This window comes from Pseudophryne corroboree, chromosome 3 (genome assembly GCF_028390025.1).
Source record: "Pseudophryne corroboree isolate aPseCor3 chromosome 3, aPseCor3.hap2, whole genome shotgun sequence".
Taxonomy (NCBI): domain Eukaryota; kingdom Metazoa; phylum Chordata; class Amphibia; order Anura; family Myobatrachidae; genus Pseudophryne; species Pseudophryne corroboree.
Window position 1 is genome coordinate 540,413,195 of NC_086446.1, and position 20,613 is coordinate 540,433,807.

The 20,613-nt window shown below is 43.9% G+C and overlaps 1 protein-coding gene across 2 annotated transcripts in view; it reads left to right on the forward strand.

Annotated features, from left to right (window-relative positions):
- Positions 1 to 7,589, forward strand: part of KIF19 (kinesin family member 19) — a 240,429-nt gene extending 232,840 nt beyond the window's left edge. Inside the window, exons 18-20 of one of the 2 annotated variants that reach the window (XM_063961184.1) lie at positions 1,189 to 1,592; positions 6,372 to 6,528; positions 6,943 to 7,589. In XM_063961184.1, the coding sequence (XP_063817254.1) occupies positions 1,189 to 1,592; positions 6,372 to 6,528; positions 6,943 to 7,106 (725 nt within the window). In that variant the 3' untranslated portion in view covers positions 7,107 to 7,589. The remainder of the gene's footprint in view (positions 1 to 1,188; positions 1,593 to 6,371; positions 6,529 to 6,942) is intronic. The other variant, XM_063961185.1, reaches the window with a different exon arrangement.
- The last annotated feature ends 13,024 nt before the right edge of the window (positions 7,590 to 20,613 follow it).

A 20,613-nucleotide genomic window follows, 5' to 3' on the forward strand; every position in this document is an offset into this window, starting at 1 on the left:
CTGCCGTGAATAATGTGCACAATTTATTTATAAACATGGACTTCTTATTAATGAATTAATATTTATATTACTCTGTAATATAAGACACGGACTTACTGTACTGGTAGTGTGTTCTGTATATAAGGGGAATTAACAGAGTTTTATGACTGTGTGGCTGCTGTCATTTGTTTCTTGAAAGTGTCAAAATGTAAAATCAGATGTGTTTGTTATTCTGTATAAAACGTTCTTAAATTATTTTTATTATTATTATGTATTGCTTTTTTTTTTTTTTTTTTTACAAAAGGGGTGTGAAATATAACCACAAAACCTTTTATGACATAAATGGTCATAGTTATAACAATAACTTGATCAGGGAAAAACAGCTTTTAAGATTTTTTAGTGTAATATATCTTTATTCCCTTTGGACTGTAAACTCTCATGAGGGGTGGTATTCATGTGACCGATGGTCGGGAGACCGACTGTCACATGACCTCCTCCAGCATCCCGACCCCCACTATCCCGATGGTCGGCATGCCGACCAACAGGGACTATTTCCACTCGTGGGTGTCCACGACACCCATAGAGTGGGAATACAACCCGTGGCGACCGTAGGTCGCCACCGAGCCCGCAGCGTGGCGAGCGCAGCGAGCCCGCAAGGGGCTTGCTGCACTCGCCCCTCCCCGCCGGGATCCCGGCGTCGGTATGCTGCCGGGATCCCGGCGTCGGTAAGCTGACCGGCGGTCAGGAGACCGCCGGTCAGCCATACTACACCCCTCATGAGCATAGCCATTTTCCCTCAGATGTTTTTCCTTCCCTCACAACAGCATCAAAGATCAAACCCATGGGTTCTGCCGCCATGCTGTTTATTTCCGTACCATGACCACTGATGCAGTAATGTTTATAAACTTTGTTCATGTCCTGCAATGTTCTGTGCTATAAAACTCTGGTTTCTTGTTTTGTTCATAATGTTTTTATTTATATACTTTGTAAGGCACTGCGGACCCCTTGCCTTGTGGCACCATATAAATAAAGGATAATCTTAATTATCTTGATGAAGTCTCTTGGAAATGTGTACTTACAAAACTACAATATCATATATTTTTTAACTGGTTTTCATTGATTAACCTGTATTTGTAAGATGTTTAGTGGCAAGAGATTGCGGGTTCATTTTGTTGTAGTTTCATTTTCTCTTTTTCTTTTTATTCACAGAGAAGAAAGAGATTCTAAGCAGCATAAAAAGCATATCAGTGAAAGCGGCTCGCAGACGTTCACGGGTAATTGATGGTGACCGCCTACAATTGCTGCAGCCCATGAAAGAGAGAAGCAACCTATCTGTTCATTCAATGAGTGAAAATGAGGACAATCCATTCAGAGATCAGCAGCTACCAGGCTCTCCGCTCCACCATGCAATCAGTGATGACAACCTCTCCACCAGCACCGGTGAAATGGTAACGGCCCTAGGAGGAAGAGCAGGCAACCACCAGAGAGATTCTCCAGCTATGTGGCAGCAGGCACCAAAGAAATCATCTCAGAAGGTGGAGAAAAGGGAGGAGTCTTTAGAAGTAAAACGCAGAAAGAAGAGGTCAAGGTCATTTGAGGTCACTGGCCAAGGGGTGAGCCAACAGAAGATCTGTGCATGCTGTTTGCGATTTCTAAATATACAAGCATAACAGCTCTTCCATGTTGTGCTTATTAATAGTGCAGCTAAAGGCTTCTACCTGGGTCCTAGTTAGGTTTGGCCACCAAGGCAACCACTGATGGTTTTCTGGTGATCTTCAGTGGTTTTTACCATTGATATTGGAGGTCCGATGGTGTACAGTGATGTGGAGGTGGACAGGGTTGTACTTCTGACTGTTCACATATGCCTTTCAGCCACTAGCACTGGTATTGCCTTTCATATTGACCATAAATAATGAGATTTGGTCGTGGATCACCATCCCAGGTGTGCTAGTGCCCCATGGCATCCCAGGGTGCTATGACACCAGGTGTGGGAACACCTACACTATACTTGCTGCGGGTTACAGCACGTCATAGCTCTTTTCACATTGTTATTAAATAGATTCCATAGACTGTACTTACAGTGCATATGGAAAGTATTCACAGCGCTTCACCTTTTCCACATTTTGTTATGTTACAGCCTTATTCCAAAATGGAATAAATTAATTTTTTTCATCAAGATTCTACACACAATACCCCATTATGACAATGTGCAAATGTATTAAATATAAAAGAAAACTAAGAAATCACTAGTGATGAGCGGGTTCGGTTTCTCGGAAACCGAACCCCCCCGAACTTCACCCATTTTACACGGGTCCGAGGCAGGTTCGAACCTTCCCGCCTTGCTCGGCTAACCCGAGCGCGCCCGAACGTCATCATCCCGCTGTCGGATTCTCGCGAGATTCGGATTTTATATAAGCAGCCGCGCGTCGCCGCCATTTTCACTCGTGCATTGGAGATGATAGGGAGAGGACGTGGCTGGCGTCCTCTCCGTTTATTGTTGAACTTGATTGCTTTATTGCTTAATTGTGGGGAGGACTGGGGAGCAGCTGTTAGGAGGAGTACAGTGCAGAGTTTTGCTGATCAGTGACCACCAGTTTTATCCGTTCTCTGCCTGAAAAAAACGCTCCATATCTGTGCTCAGTGTGCTGTATAATATATCTGTGCTCACACTGCTTAATTGTGGGGACTGGGGAGCAGCTGTATTATATAGCAGGAGTACAGTGCAGAGTTTTGCTGACAGTGACCACCAGTATACGTTGTCTGCCTGAAAAACACTCCATATCTGTGCTCAGTGTGCTGCTTTATTGTGGGGACTGGAGACCACCAGTATAATTAATATTATATAGGAGAAGTACAGTGCAGAGTTTTGCTGGCCAGTGACCACCAGTATACTATATATAGCAGTACGATACGGAAGGCCACTGCTGTGCCTACCTCTGTGTCGTCATTAAGTATACTATCCATCTACATTCTATACCTGTGGTGCATTTTAGTTTTGCAGTTTGCTGACACAGTGACCACCAGTATACTATATATAGCAGTACGATACGGAAGGCCACTGCTGTACCTACCTCTGTGTCGTCATTAAGTATACTATCCATCTACATTCTATACCTGTGGTGCATTTTAGTTTTACAGTTTGCTGACACAGTGACCACCAGTATACTATATATAGCAGTACGATACGGAAGGCCACTGCTGTGCCTACCTCTGTGTCGTCATTAAGTATACTATCCATCTACATTCTATACCTGTGGTGCATTTTAGTTTTGCAGTTTGCTGACACAGTGACCACCAGTATACTATATATAGCAGTACGATACGGAAGGCCACTGCTGTGCCTACCTCTGTGTCGTCATTAAGTATACTATCCATCTACATTCTATACCTGTGGTGCATTTTAGTTTTGCAGTTTGCTGACACAGTGACCACCAGTATACTGTATATAGCAGTACGATACGGAAGGCCACTGCTGTGCCTACCTCTGTGTCGTCATTAAGTATACTATCCATCTACATTCTATACCTGTGGTGCATTTTAGTTTTGCAGTTTGCTGACACAGTGACCACCAGTATACTATATATAGCAGTACGATACGGAAGGCCACTGCTGTGCCTACCTCTGTGTCGTCATTAAGTATACTATCCATCTACATTCTATACCTGTGGTGCATTTTAGTTTTGCAGTTTGCTGACACAGTGACCACCAGTATACTATATATAGCAGTACGATACGGAAGGCCACTGCTGTGCCTACCTCTGTGTCGTCATTAAGTATACTATCCATCTACATTCTATACCTGTGGTGCGCCTCTTTTTTTCTTTGCATCATGTGCTGTTTGGGGACAATTTTTTTGTAATGCCATCCAGCCTGACACTGCAGTGCCACTCCCAGATGGGCCAGGTGTTTGTGTCGGCCACTTGTGTCGCTTAGCTTAGTCACACAGCGACCTTGGTGCGCCTCTTTTTTTCTTTGCATCATGTGCTGTTTGGGGACAATTTTTTTGAAGTGCCATCCTGTCTTGACACTGCAGTGCCACTCCTAGATGGGCCAGGTGTTTGTGTCGGCCACTTGTGTCGTTTAGCTTAGTCACACAGCGACCTTGGTGCGCCTCTTTTTTTCTTTGCATCATGTGCTGTTTGGGGGCAATTTTTTTGAAGTGCCATCCTGCCTGACACTGCAGTGCCACTCCTAGATGGGCCAGGTGTTTGTGTCGGCCACTTGTGTCGCTTAGCTTAGCCATCCAGCGACCTCGGTGCAAATTGTAGGACTAAAAATAATATTGTGAGGTGTGAGGTGTTCAGAATAGACTGGAAATGAGTGGAAATTATGGTAATTGAGGTTAATAATACTATGGGGTCAAAATGACCCCCAAATTCTATGATTTAAGCTGTTTTTTAGGGTTTTTTGAAAAAAACACCCGAATCCAAAACACACCCGAATCCGACAAAAATTTTTCGATGAGGTTTTGCCAAAACGCGTCCGAATCCAAAACACGGCCGCGGAACCGAATCCAAAACCAAAACACAAAACCCGAAAAATGTCCGGTGCACATCACTAGAAATCACATGTACATAAGTATTCACTGCCTTTGCTCAATTCTTTGTTGATGCACCTGTGGCAGCAATTACAGCCTCAAGTCTTTTTGAATATGATGTCACAAGCTTGGCACACCTATCTTTGGGCAGTTTCGCCCATTCCTCTTTATAGCACCTCTCAAGCTCCATCAGGTTGAATGGGAAGCGTCGGTGCACAGCCATTTTCAGATCTCTCCAGAGATGTTCAACTGATTCAAGTCAGGGCTCTGGCTGGGTCACTCAAGAACATTCACAGAGTTGTCCTGAAGCTACTCCTTTGATATCTTGGCTGCGTGCTTAGGGTCATTGTCCTGCTGAAAGATGAACCGTCGCCCCAGTCTGAGGTCAAGAGCACTCTACTCTGGAGCAGGTTTTCATCCAGGATGTCTCTGTTCATTGCTGCATTCATCTTTCCCTCTATCCTGACTAGTCTCCCAGTTCCTGCCATTGAAAAACGTCCCCACACCATGATGCTGCCACCACCATGCTTCACTATAGGGATGGTATTGGCCTGGTTATGAGAGGTGCCTGGTTTCCTCCAAACATGATGTCTGGCATTCACGGCAGAGAGTTCAGTCTTTGTCTCATCAGACCAGAGAATTTTGCTTCTCATGGTCTAAGAGTCCTTCAGGTGCATTTTGGCAAACTCCAGGCGGGCTGTCATGTGCTTTTTACTAAGGAGTGGCTTCCGTCTGGCCACTCTACCATACAAGCCTGATTAGTGGATTGCTGCAGAGATGGTTGTCCTTCTGGAAGGTTCTCCTCTCTCCACAGAGGAATGCTGTAGCTCTGACAGAGTGACCATCAGGTTCTTGGTCACCTCCCTGACTAGGGCCCTTCTCCCCGGATCGCTCAGTTTAGACGGCCGGACAGTTCTAGGAAGAGTCCTGGTGGTTCCGAACTTCTTCCATTTACGGATGATGGAGGCCACTGTGCTCATTGGGACCTTCAAAGCTGCAGATATTTTTCTGTACCCTTCCCTAGATTTGTGCCTCAAGACAATCCTGTCTCGGAGGTCTACAGACAATTCCTTTGACTTCATGCTTGGTTTGTGCTCAGACATGCACTGTCCAGTGTGGGACCTTATATAGACAGGTGTGTGCCTTTCCAATCATGTCCAATTAACTGAATTTACCATAGGTAACCTCCAATTAAGCTGTATGAACATCTCAAGGATGATCAGTTGAAATAGTATGCACCTGAGCTCAATTTTGAGCTTCATGGCAAAGGCTGTGAATACTTATGTACATGTGATTTCTTAGTTTTTTTATTTTTAATAAATTTGTTAAAATCACACAAAAAAAAATTCACATTGTCATTATGGGGTATTGTGTGTAGAATTTTGAGGGAAAGAATTAATGTGTTCCATTTTGGAATAAGGCTGTAACATAACAAAATGTGGAAAAAGTGAAGCTCTCTGAATACTTTCCGGATGCACTGTATATCATGTTTACTATTATACAGAATTTACCTGCCTTAAATGTACATTAGACATAGAATATAATAGATACACCTTAACTACATCTTGCATTAAATACATAATTTACAGAGACATTGGATGTAATGTATGGTTTATTAGTTTCACGTCCTCTCTGGCTGCTGCCTCAGCAAGAAATACGGGGTGGGGGTGATTCTCCCCAGTGCTCGCCTGGCTACTGTAATGGGACTATTGTACACATGAAGTTGTGACCTGGGGCATGGTGGGTAGAAAATATTTCTGGAAACAATAGTAGTTATTTATATGATCATCTTTTTTATATAGTGTCAACCTGAAATGTGTTAATTCAAAATGACAGGTTCTTTCTGTTTCTGCAGCTGGTCAGACCAAGGAACCACCTGTCTCGAAACAAGGCCCTCGATAGCAACTCAGACCACAAGATCCAAACTAACATCCCTCAGACTCTTAACAGCCGAGTACCTGGGAAAATCGTGCTGCCAATAGCACAGGTTAAGCTTCCACAGAACCAGACTGGTGGGTTTCATTTTCCTTAAAGTATTCCTTTTACCTTTATACAGTAGAGGCATCTATTTTGCAAGTAGAACCAAAATCCATGAGAATGCAGCTATGAATTTATAAGATACTACGGCCTGATGAGTATTTGTCCACAGTGATGTCCCCATGAATTCATACGCTTCTATTTCATGGAAAGTCTTGGCTCTCCCCACAAAATGGCAGCCACCACAATGTGTCGGTAACAGATGCATTCTAGTGTCTGGCTGATGAAAAAAATATTTTAGAGGTGAATTTGCATTTATTGTATCAATGACTCATATATAGAATTTTAAAGTTATTTATCGATTTATCATATGTATGAAAAAATTGTTATTCACAGTATGCTACAACATTGTTATATAAATATATATAATTTTTTTCAAATCTGCCCAGGAAATATGGTAAAAGCAGGGGACCACCAAGGAGTAGGACCCCAGCTCAACCAGCCTGCTAATGCGAAGAAGCAAATGCCCACCAACCAACGGCCACGGTTTAACTACGTTAATGCAAATGCTGGTGGTGTCAATGGTAAGGAGATAAAGGTGCGAAAACACTAGCGGACAGGAAACATTACGTACAGCACTATACAGCCAAGCACGTGGACTTATGAGGGGAGCCCAGATATTAATGGTACAAATTCTGATCCGCACTCTGTGATGGTAGCGTGGCGTCTTTGGGAATACTGAACCGCCTGTGCTGAAGAGTTTTTTTCTGAAAACACTCCAAAAGCTGCGAGAGGCATTTTCGCACCAGTATAAATAACATATATACATTCTGTATTCAGAAAGGTATTTTCATCATTCCTCAACCTTTGGCAAATGTATTACAGCTGTTTGTCTTCTGCTTTTGGGATATCACTGCAGGGACATACACGAGCCCACTAGGGCTCCAGGAGAATATAATGTGCTGCTACATACATATGATGACTGTTCCTTTCCATAGAGTGCCTGCTCTTCGATGGATGTACCATTGATTTTTAAGCAGAAAGCAACATTTTACCTTTTCAATGTGGACTATTTAGATACAACCCCTGCAATTCATTTATTCAGTTTTCAGTCTGATTATTTTGTAGCTTTCTTGTCCAATGTGTGTATTTTTTTATCGAATGTCACTGGAATAATCAAGGATTACTGTTGTATTATGCCAGCTCAGTGCTTGCCAGCTGGTGAAGGACATTGACAGGGATCTGCGTTGCTGGATACATATCTGTAGGTACTAATGGGCATTATGGCTGTGACATGAGAAACATCCTTTTCCTGCTGTGTGTCTCTGTGCCAATGTGTGTAGGAGAGTCAATGAACCCCCGATGATGGCGTCCCATAGCATTGAGCTAAATATTTAATATTATATATGCAATGGACTGAGGCCTGAGGAGTATACTAAAATACCTATCACTGTATCCACAGACATGATAGAACTTTGTATAGGATGAATACCTCTGCATTATACACGTAACCTTCTTACTATGCAATTTCATTATGTCCTCACGTATTCGGTCAGAAGCTAGACACTGAAACAATGGTAATATTCAAGGTCACTTTGTCAATGATTCCAGTCAGAGGAAGGGTCTGACACTGGAGTGGTCCTGAAAGGAAAGAGCTGTAAGCCTGGCCACACTATATATGTCTCACTCTTATCTGAATTTGCCTTTTTTTTTTTTCAATTGTTATTTGACAAGTTCTGTCTACAGCATCTACAGCAGGCATTCCAAACCATGGGGCAGATGTATTAACCTGGAGAAGGCATAAGGAAGTGATAAACCAGTGATATGTGCAAGGTGATAAAGGCACCAGCCAATCAGCTCCAATATGTAAATTAACAGTTAGGATCTGATTGGCTGGTGCCTTTATCACCTTGCACATATCACTGGTTTATCACTTCCTTATGCCTTCTCCAGGTTAATACATCTGCCCCCATGGTCCTCAAGGCACACCAACAGTGCAGGTGTTAGTGATATCCAAGCTGCAGCACAGATGGTTACATCAAAATAATTGAGCTACTAATTAAGGCACCTGTGCTGAAGCCTGGATATCACTAACACCTGCACTGTTAGTGTGCCTTGAAGACCGTGTTTGGGAATGCCTGAACTAGAGGGACCTATCACAAACTATTTCACGTTGACACTTGTGCTCCTAATATTCATGTATAGAGTTATTATTAAACAAACGGATCCAATACAAAAGGCATGGGGCTAGAAGGTTGCCTATGTCCCATGCTATGTCACTACATTCAAGCCACTTGGGACATTTACTGCTTCATTTATGTGGAATTGCGCTTGTTCGGCCACTGTCTGTGTACTCACGTCCATACTCCATACTCTGTGCAGTATAATAATTTGCAGACTTGTATTCTGCAACAGTACTGCAAAGTACACAAATTGTCACATATTCATTTAACTTCTGACAAGTATGAAACCAGACTGTTTTGCAGGAGTAAAGTGTTGAAGATCCTGGTGCACCATATGTATTTTTAGGGGGTGTGGCCAATCATGTTGGTGTGTGCTACATATCCCTGTTGTGCATGAAGATGCTATGCCAGTGCTGAATGGGGTGTGGCTGCACATTGTTTGTAAGTAAAGCTAAAAAGCAAGCAACTGGGCAAAGCCATGTTGTACTGCAGGTAGGGCAGATGTAACATGTGCAGAGAGAGTTAGATTTGCAGTGTAAAAATAAAGCTGTCTAACATTTGTGGCCTACATACAAAAGCAGCCAGTATTTACCCTGCACAGAAATAATATTAATGTATTTGCTCCCCTTGCATTGCAACATGGTATGTTCCAGACACAAAGTTACTTGCTTTTTTGCTTTACATACAAACATGAATCAGGTCCATTACTGGGGGTGTGGCTACACCTCCTTGGTGTCCCTGCTAACAGCCATATGCAGTGTAGAAAGTTTCAAGGGGTGTGTTTCATGCATATTGCAAAATCATATCAATATGCCAATGTATTCACAATTCTTTTTACCAAGAAAATTGTAAAAGGCTTATTACAAAATACAAGATTTTTTCACAAAGTGATTGACAGTCAGAGACCGTGGGAGTGGCAGCAAAAACGCAGGCATGTTGCGACCATTTTCAGGGTGTTTCTTAGCCTGCATCTGTGATCCAGTACGCAGTAACAGTGGCTCCGGCCTGTCACTTTCTGCAGCCGTGCTGCGTGACCAGAGGGATACTCACATGTTCAATAATTGACTGATCTGGGGCTGACACTGGGTGTTTGTACACAGCCCCTGGGACTTGCAATACAAAACCAGGCGGCTGCAGCTTTTGTATATTTTCCCACAGTATCTGTATACACATTCACAGCTGCGGTGGCAGCCCTGTACAGTACATCTCTGAATCGGGACCATAGCTAATTATACATGATTGCATTACTGTAAGTCAGAGGTGGGGAACCTTTTTTCTACCAAGGGCCATTTGGATATTTATAAAATCCTTCGGAGGCCATACAAAAATTATCAACTTAAAAATGAGCCTGCCCCAAGTCAGTAGTTATGCCCCCAGTCAGTAGTTATGCCCCGTTAGATATGCCCCCAGTCAGTAGTTATGCCCCGTTAGATATGCCCCGTCAGTTGTTATGCCCCCAGTCAGTAGTTATGCCCCATTAGATATGCCCCCAGTCAGTAGTTATGCCCCCAGTCAGTAGTTATGCCCCATTAGATATGCCCCCAGTCAGTAGTTATGCCCCATTAGATATGCCCCCAGTCAGTTGTTATGCCCCCAGTCAGTAGTTATGCCCCATTAGATATGCCCCCAGTCAGTAGTTATGCCCCCAGTCAGTAGTTATGCCCCATTAGATATGCCCCCAGTCAGTAGTTATGCCCCATTAGATATGCCCCCAGTCAGTTGTTATGCCCCCAGTCAGTAGTTATGCCCCATTAGATATGCCCCCAGTCAGTTGTTATGCCCCATTAGATATGCCCCCTAGTAACGCCGCTTACACACACACATTAAAAGAGAAAAAAATACTCACCTGCCCTGCTCCTGCTTCCCCCCCGCTGCCCTCCACCTGGCCGTCCGCTCCTCGGAATTATGGGAGAGCAGTCATGACGTCTCAGCCATAACGCTGCACAGCCGCACTCGTACACTGCCTAAGCCGGAGCTCAGGAGTGAGTTCCTGACTCCGGCTGCTGCTGAGGGGAAGGAGCCGGGAGCCTGCTGGTAACAAAATCTCAGCGGACGCCCGGCATCTCCCTCGGTTAGGTGAGCCTGGCTGGGCTGGATCAAGTGGCTTTGAGGGCCTTATACGGCCCGCGGGCCTGAGGTTCCCCACTCCTGCTGTAAGTGAATAGTCTAACAGGTAGTTGCAACATTTCTAGGAAGAATTTAGTGTTTAATTTTTCTAATTCACCTTATAGCATCTGTAAAGCTAATTTAGCAAGTCTTATTTGACCTGAAGATTATAATATGTATTCAGTAACATGGCATCCGCCAATATCTGCTGTAGTAACCATCCAGTTAAGTGGATTTGATTGTAGTCCACGATCCTGTACGCAGCAGCATTTTCAAAGAGTGCTACTAGTAATAAGTTCAAAGTGTAGTTACAACAGGTTTAAATAGCATGTATACTGTAGTTCTCTAGGCATGTGTTCCAGTGCATACCTGGGATATTTATTATGGTGGAACACGCTATGACAAGCTATGGCAAGCACTTGCTAAATGCAGGCACTAAATGAGAATTCCGATAAAACTCAGGTGAGCTACAGAAAGTGTACAAGTCTGTTCAGCTTATTTTTGGACTATTAGGGACATGTACTAAGCAGTGATAAAAGTGGAAAAGTGAGCCAGTGGAGAAGTTGCCCATGGCAGCCAATCAGCTGCTCTGTATACTTTTATAGTATGCAAATTATAACTGTTAAGTTAATGCTGATTGGTTGCCATGGGAAACTTCTCCACTGGCTCACTTCTCTACTTTTATCGCTGCTTAGTACATGTCCTCCTAAGTCTCATAGTATGCCCAAAGTGCTTTGACAGTGTCTTGAGTGTCTAAATACTTGGGTGTCTGAAGTCACAGCGTGTCAAAAAGATGATTTTGAGTGCTACGTTTTTCCTGAAAAGCAAAAAATGCAGTTCATGTGTCTGAGAACGTGTCCTGTGACATATATGCTGTAAAAATACAGCATTCAAAGTGTCCATGTGACTTCCCCGATTTGCACTATAGAGATGGAACCAAGTGACATACAGCAGAGCCGTAACTAGACTTTTTGGTGCTCTGTGCCAGAAAGACATTTGGTGCCTCCCCCATTTTCCAATAGGGACATAAGGCGCATGCCTCATGGGGAAGGGGTATGACCAGATTGATCCCAGAGAAAGCCCATGCTATGATTCCCCTTCCCACATTTTGTTTTATATATATATATATATATATATATATATATATATATATATATATATATATATATAAAATAAAAAACAGTTTCCCAAGTGCGCTAAATAAGACTGTATCTACAATGATTCTTCCAGTGTTGTTTCCATAAGTCAGAGTTGAATACTGGAGAAGATTTGTATCTGGGAACCTGTAACGGACACCCCTCACCAAGATGGTCACCCAAACAAGAGGCCCAAGGCCAATTAGTAAAAAATTGTTTTAATAACACATGTTAAAACAAATACAGTTTTCACATAAAATTCCTCATAAATTCCTCATATATGTGTTCACAAAGATGTGTTTAAAATTATGACAATAAAGGATAACCAGTATGTTCGTTGTGTGGTCTTTAACTCTAGATACTCCCAACTCACAGAATGGATCCTGAGAGATTCTGGCTGTGAATGGAAGTGGCAGACTCTGCCACTTCCATTCACAGCCAGAATCTCTCAGGATCCATTCTGTGAGTTTTACTGAGGAGGTTTTCATTGCGTTGTGATTGTCAAATCAGCTTTATACTTTTTGAAGTATTTTTTCCTAGAAGTATTCTACATACGGGCTACTACCTGAATTAGACCTGATTGTAAGATCTGGATATCTTATTCAGGCAGTGCGTCAAAATCTGACTGCCAGTATTTTTAAAGGGACCCTCAATCAATAGTCCCTATAAGGAGCTCCACAAAGGAGTCTCGAATAATTATCTTTAAGGCAGAATTTTATATCTAGGACCATTAGGATTCCTAAAAGGAACCACCAAGAAAGCTCCTATCAGGAGCGAACTTAAGAGAATCCCTTTTTATCACTATATCCAAGATTGTGATTCTCCACACACAAATCTATTAATGGCAAATAAGCCTATTTTATATATTTGTTACCCCTGATGAAGTCGATAAGACGAAACGCGTAGGATTTGTCAGTCAGGAGTTTCCAGCATAGTTTGTGAAGATACTCCCTCTTAAGCTCGCACCTTAAAAAAGGCGAGGGAGTATCTAGAGTTAAAGACCACACAATGAACATACTGGTTATCCTTTATTGTCATCTTTTTAAACACATCTTTGTGAACACTATATGAGGAATTTTATGTGAAAACTGTATTTGTTTTAACATGTGTTATTAAAACAATTTTTTACTAATTGGCTTTGGGCCTCTTGTTTGAGTGACCATCTTGGTGAGGGGTGTCCGTTACAGGTTCCCAGATACAAATCTTCTTTAGTATTCAATTCTGACTTATGGAAACAACACTGGAAGAATCATTGTAGATACAGTCTTATTTAGCGCACTTGGGAAACAGTTTTTTATTCTGTATGCTATTGAGGTCCTCCAACAGGGACCTCTCCCGTTGTGCTGCTTTGAACTTGGCGCAAGATAAAGATACTGTTGTGTTTTTCATATATGTGTGTGTGTGTGTGTGTGTGTGTGTGTGTGTGTGTGTGTGTGTGTGTGTGTGTGTGTGTGTGTGTGATGTGCAGTGGGGTTAAACCAGAGTTTTGACTGTATGAAGTATATGAAAAATACAGAGAATATGTTAGAAATATCTTCTTTGTATTATTCTAATGATTTTTATAGTCAAAACTCTGGAGTAAAAAGTCTATGGCCTCACCTGCCTATGTGTTCTGCACATCTCTGATTAAATCTCACCAAACTTTCAGCAGTATATACTGCTGCACCTGTGTATAATGCCCATATGTACCCTTTTGCTCATAAATTGTGTGTAAAGCTTGCTCTGGTACTAGCCAACACCTCCTCAGCCATTTACCTCACTGCACGTCCCTGATTACTTATATATATATATATATATATACATACACATACACACATATATATATATATATATATATATATATATACATACATACATACATACATACATACATACATACATACATACACACACACTCACACACTTGGAGAATACTGCAAGAAAATGAATTTGGACATACATTCTCATTATACCACATTTGTGCACTTAATTTGAGGGCTCGCTGTTATTTAGTTACAATATCCTTTATAAATTAACATATTTCAATATACTGCCATACCCAGGGTTCAAACCTATACCCTGTTGCATTCCAGTCAAACAACCTACTCATTGGTCTATTTGATCCTGCATAGAAAATAAGATTTTACTTACCGATAAATCTATTTCTCGTAGTCCGTAGTGGATGCTGGGGACTCCGTCAGGACCATGGGGAATAGCGGCTCCGCAGGAGACAGGGCACAAAAGCAAGCTTTTAGGATCACATGGTGTGTACTGGCTCCTCCCCCTATGACCCTCCTCCAAGCCTCAGTTAGGTACTGTGCCCGGACGAGCGTACACAATAAGGAAGGATCTTGAATCCCGGGTAAGACTCATACCAGCCACACCAATCACACCGTACAACTTGTGATCTGAACCCAGTTAACAGTATGATAACAATGAAGTAGCCTCTAAAAAAGATGGCTCACAACAATAATAACCCGATTTTTGTAACAATAACTATGTACAAGTAATGCAGACAATCCGCACTTGGGATGGGCGCCCAGCATCCACTACGGACTACGAGAAATAGATTTATCGGTAAGTAAAATCTTATTTTCTCTAACGTCCTAGTGGATGCTGGGGACTCCGTCAGGACCATGGGGATTATACCAAAGCTCCCAAACGGGCGGGAGAGTGCGGATGACTCTGCAGCACCGAATGAGAGAACTCCAGGTCCTCCTCAGCCAGGGTATCAAATTTGTAGAATTTTACAAACGTGTTCCCCCCTGACCACGTAACTGCTCGGCAAAATTTTAAAGCCGAGACCCCCTCGGGCATCCGCCCAAGATGAGCCCACCTTCCTTGTGGAATGGGCACTTACAGATTTTGGCTGTGGCAGGCCTGCCACAGAATGTGCAAGCTGAATTGTACTACAAATCCAACAAGCAATAGTCTGCTTAGAAGCAGGAGCACCCAGCTTTTTGGGTGCATACAATATAAACAGCAAGTCAGAATTTCTGACTCCAGCCGTCCTGGAAATATATATATATATATATATATATATATATATTTTTAGGGCCCCGACAACGTCTAGCAACTTGGAGTCCTCCAAGTCCCTAGTAGCCGCAGGCACCACAATATGTTGTTTCAGGTGAAACGCTGACACCACCTTAGGAAGAAACTGGGGACGAGTCCGCAGTTCTGCCTTGTCCGACTGGAAAAACAAATATGGGCTTTTTTAAGACAAAGCCCCCAATTCTGAGAATCGTCTGGCCGAGGCCAGGGCCACAACATGGTCACTTTCCATGTGAGATATTTCAAATCCACAGATTTGAGCGGTTCAAACCAATATGATTTTAGGAATCCCAACACTACGTTGAGATCCCACGGTGCCACTGGAGGCACACAAGGGGCTGTATATGCAATACTCCCTTGACAAACGTCTGGACTTCAGGAATTGAAGCCAATTTTTTCTGGAAGAAAATCTACAGGGCCGAAACTTGAACCTTAATGGACCCCAATTTGAGGCTCATAGACACTCCTGTTTTCAGGAAGTGCAGAAATCGACCTAGTCGAAATTTTTTCGTGGGGCCTTCCTGGCCTCACCCACGCAATATATTTTCACCACATGTGGTGATAACGTTGTACGGTCACCTCCTTCCTGGCTTTGACCAGGGTAGGTATGACTTCTTCCGGAATGCCTTTTCCCTTAGGATCCGGCGTTCAACCGCCATGCCGTCAAACGCAGTCGCGGTAAGTCTTGGAACAGACAAGGTCCCTGCTGGAGCAGGTCCTTTCTTAGAGGCAGATGCCACGGTTCCTCTTGGAACAGACATGGTTCTTGCTGAAAGCAAATCCCATCTTAGCTCCCGAGGCCATTAGTCCTCTGTGAGCATCTCTTGAAGTTCCGGGTACCAAGTCCCTCTTGGCCAATCCGGAGCCACGAGTATAGTTCTTACTCCTCTACGTCTTATAATTCTCAATACCTTGGTTATGAGAAACAGAGGAGGGAACACATACACCGACTGTTACACCCACGGTGTTACCAGGACGTCCACAGCTATCGCCTGAAGGTCTCGTGACCTGGCGCAATACCTGTCACGTTTTTTGTTCGGGCGGGACGCCATCATGTCCACCTTTGGTCTTTCCCAACGGTTCACAATCATGCGGAAAACTTCCCGATGAAGTTCCCACTCTCCCGGGTGGAGGTCGTGCCTGCTGAGGAAGTCTGCTTCCCAGTCATCCACTCCCGGAATGAACACTGCTGACAGTGCTAACACATGATTTTCCGCCTAGCGAAAAATCCTTGCAGTTTTGACCACTGCCCTCCTGCTTCTTGTGCCGCCCTTTCTGTTTACGTGGGCGACTGCCGTGATGTTATCCCACTGGATCAATACCGGCTGACCTTGAAGCAGAGGCCTTACTAAACTTAGAGCATTATAAATTTGCTCTTAGCTCCAGTATATTTATGTGGAGAGAATTCTCCAGACTTGATCACACTCCCTGGAAATTTTTTTTTTTTTTTCCCTGTGTGACTGCTCCCCAGCCTCTCAGGCTGGCCTCCGTGGTTACCAGCATCCAATCCTGAATGCCGAATCTGCGGCCCTCTAGAAGATGAGCACTCTGTAATCACCACAGGAGAGACACCCTTGTCCTTGGATATAGGGTTATCCGCTGATGCATCTGAAGATGCGATCCGGACCATTTGTCCAGCAGATCCCACTGAAGAGTTCTTGTGTGAAATCTGCCGAATGGAAGCGCTTCGTAATAAGCCACCATTTTTACCAGGACTCTTGTGCAATGATGCACTGACACTTTTCCTGGTTTTAGGAGGATCCCGATTAGCTCGGATAACTCCCTGGCTTTCTCCTCTGGGAGAAACACCTTTTCCTGGACTGTGTCCAGAATCATCCCTAGGACCAGCAGACGTGTCGTCGGAACAACTGCGGTTATGGAATATTTAGAATCCACCCGTGCTGTCGTAGAACTACTTGAGATAGTGCTACTCCGACCTCCAACTGTTCTCTGGACCTTGTTCTTATCAGGAGGTCGTCCATTCTCTTTGACGACGAATCCTCATTTCGGTCATTACCTTGGTAAGGACCCGGGGTGCCTTGGACAATCCAACGGCATCGTCTGAAACTGATAGTGACAGTTCTGTACCACGAACCTGAGGTACCCTTGGTGAGAAAAGCAAATTTTTGGGACATGGAGGTAAGCATCCCTGATGTCCCGGGACACTATATAGTCCCCTTGTTTGCTATCACTGCTCTGAGTGACTCCATCTGAATTTGAACCTTTGTAAGTGTTCAAAAAAAATTTTTGATTTAGAATCGGTCTCACCTAGCCTTCTGGCTTCAGTACCACCATATAGTGTGGAACAATACCCCTTTCCTTGTTGTAGGAGGGGTATTTTTATTATCACCTGCTGGGAATACAGCTTGTGAATTATTTTCAATACTGCCTCCCTGTCGGAGGGAGACATTGGTACAGCAGACTACAGGAACCTGCGAGGGGGGAAACGCCTCGACATTCCAATCTGTACCCCTTGGATACTACTTGTAGGATCCAGGGGTCCTGTACGGTCCCAGCGTCATGCTGAGAACTTAGTAGAAGCGGCGAAGGGCTTCTATTCCTGGGAATGGGCTGCCTGCTGCAGTCTTCTTCCCTTTTCTCTATCCCTGGGCAGATATGACTCTTATAGGGACGAAAAGACTGAGGCTGAAAAGACGGTGTCTTTTTCTGCAGAGATGTGACTTAGGGTAAATAACGGTGGATTTTCCAGCAGTTGCCGTGGCCACCAGGTCCCATGGACCGACCCCAAATAACTCCTCCCCTTTATACGGCAATACATCTTTGTGCCGTTTGGAATCTGCATCACCTGACCACTGTCGTGTCCATAAACATCTTCTTGCAGATATGGACATCGCATTTACTCTTGATGCCAGAGTGCAATATCCCTCTGCGCATCTCGCATATATAGAAATGCATCCTTTAAATGCTCTATAGTCAATAAAATACTGTCCCTGTCAAGGGTATCAATATTTTTAGTCAGGGAATCCGACCAAGCCACCTCAGGTCTGCACATCCAGGCTGAGGCGATCGCTGGTCACAGTATAACACCAGCATGTGTGTGTATACATTTTAGGATATTTTTCAGCCTCCTATTAGCTGGCTCCTTAAGTACGGTCCTATCTGTAGATGGTACCGCCACTTGTTCTGATAAGCGTGTGAGCGCCTTATCCACCCTGAGGGGTGTTTCCCAACGCGCCTTAACTTCTGGCGGGAAAAGGTATACCGCCAATAATTTTCTATCGGGGGAAACCCACGCATCATCACACACTTCATATAATTTATCTGATTCAGGAAAAACTACAGGTAGTTTTTTCACCTCACACATAATACCCTTTTTTGTGGTACTTGGAGTATCAGAAATATGTAACACCTCCTTCATTGCCCTTAACGTGTGGCCCTAAAGGAAAATACGTTTGTTTCTTCACCGTCGACACTGAAATCAGTGTCCTTGTCTGGGTCTGTGTCGACCGACTGAGGTAAATGGGCATTTTACAGCCCCTGACGGTGTTTGAGACGCCTGGACAGATACTAATTTGTTCGCCGGCCCTCTCATGTCGTCAACCGGCTTACAGCGTGTTGACATTATCACGTAATTCCATAAATAAGCCATCCATTCCGGTGTCGACTCCCTAGAGAGTGACATCACCATTACAGGCAATTTGCTCCGCCTCCTCACCAACATTTACCTCATACATGTCGACACACACGTACCGACATACAGCACACACATAGGGAATGCTCTGATAGAGGACAGGACCCACTAGCCCTTTGGGGAGACAGAGGGAGAGTTTGCCAGCACACACCAAAACGCTATAATTATCCAGGGACAACCTTTATATAAGTGTTCCTCCCTTATAGCATTTTAATATATGTACATATCGCCAAATCAGTGCCCCCCCTCTCTGTTTTAACCCTGTTTCTGTAGTGCAGTGCAGGGGAGAGCCTGGGAGCCTTCCCACCAGCATTTCTGTGAGGGAAAATGGCGCTGTGTGCTGAGGAGAATAGGCCCCGCCCCCTTTTCGGCGGGCTTCTTCTCCGGAGTTTTTGATATCTGGCAGGGGTTAAATACATCCATATAGCCTCAAGGGCTATATGTGATGTATTTTTCGCCATACAGGTATTATACATTGCTGCCCAGGGCGCCCCCCCCAGCGCCCTGCACCCTCCGTGACTGCTGTGAGAAGTGTGCTGACAACAATGGCGCACAGCTGCAGTGCTGTGCGCTACCTGATGAAGACTGAAAGTCTTCTGCCGCCTGGTTCCGGACCTCTTCATCTTCAGCATCTGCAAGGGGGGTCGGCGGCGCGGCTCCGGGACGAACCCCAGGGCGAGCCCTGTGTTCCGACTCCCTCTGGAGCTAATGGTGTCCAGTAGCCTAAGAATCCAATCCATCCTGCACGCAGGTGAGTTGAAAATCTCTCCCCTAAGTCCCTCGATGCAGTGAGCCTGTTGCCAGCAGGACTCACTGAAAATAAAGAACCTAAAAACTTTTTCTAAGTAACTCTTTAAGAGAGCCACCTAGATTGCACCCTACTCGGACGGGCACAAAAACCTAACTGAGGCTTGGAGGAGGGTCATAGGGGGAGGAGCCAGTACACACCATGTGATCCTAAAAGCTTGCTTTTGTGCCCTGTCTCCTGCGGAGCCGCTATTCCCCATGGTCCTGACGGAGTCCCCAGCATCCACTAGGACGTTAGAGAAACTATGAGATTCCGAACAATATGAAGCTACTTGTACTTTGGAAAAAAAAATAAAAAATCAGCATTGCAGTTGAGCAGATCTATGTAGTGTGCAACCACACATCCAATCCCTTGCAGCCACACACTACATAGATCTGCTCAGCTGCAATGATGATCATTTTTTCACGAAGCTTCAAATAGTTAGAATTCTGAAGCTTAAAATTCTCTACCTACAGTATCTTTGTAAGGGCAGATAGCTCAATAAATAGAGTGTATGACTGCAATGCCACAGGCATTGGGATCTAATTCCAGGTATGTCAGCATCTTGAACTGTAATAAAGGATAGTGTGACTGAATAACAAAGAGCTATCAAGTTAGGAGTGGGGGTAGGAGACAGGGGCGGTCAGGAGTTGCTGGGATTCAAAAAGGGAAGAAGCTCCAAGTAAAAGTAATTAAAACAGATAATTGGCAAGTGCTGCCAACAGCGACCCTACCCTGCAGCGCTATGTGCTGTGCACACTCCACACACACCTAGTTACGGCCCTGACATACAGTCTATGCTTCAGGAGTTATGTGAATTATGTAGAGTTGGATGAATTCTGTGCCAGAAACACAGGCATGAAATACACCACCGTAAAAAAAAGCCACATTTTGTGCACCTTCCAGAGCTGGACGTAGCTCAGTATTCTTCCAGCTTTATAAGAGTAGTACAAGCGCCAGCTTTACGCCAGGTGAGAACAGTGGTATATGCGCCAAGTTGATGCCAGGAGATGACAGCATTACAGTACTCTGTTTGTACTCAGCGTACTTTTATGAAGTGTCCTAGAGTCTGTCTGGTTCTGGACAGTGTTAATAATAAATAATAATTCACATTTACCATATCAAAATAATTTTCGTACAGAAGCAAAAAAAAAAAAAAAATACAATATAAGTTCAGTTAAATACAGTGAATACAAATAATCGTCTTCCCCTTTAAAAAAAGA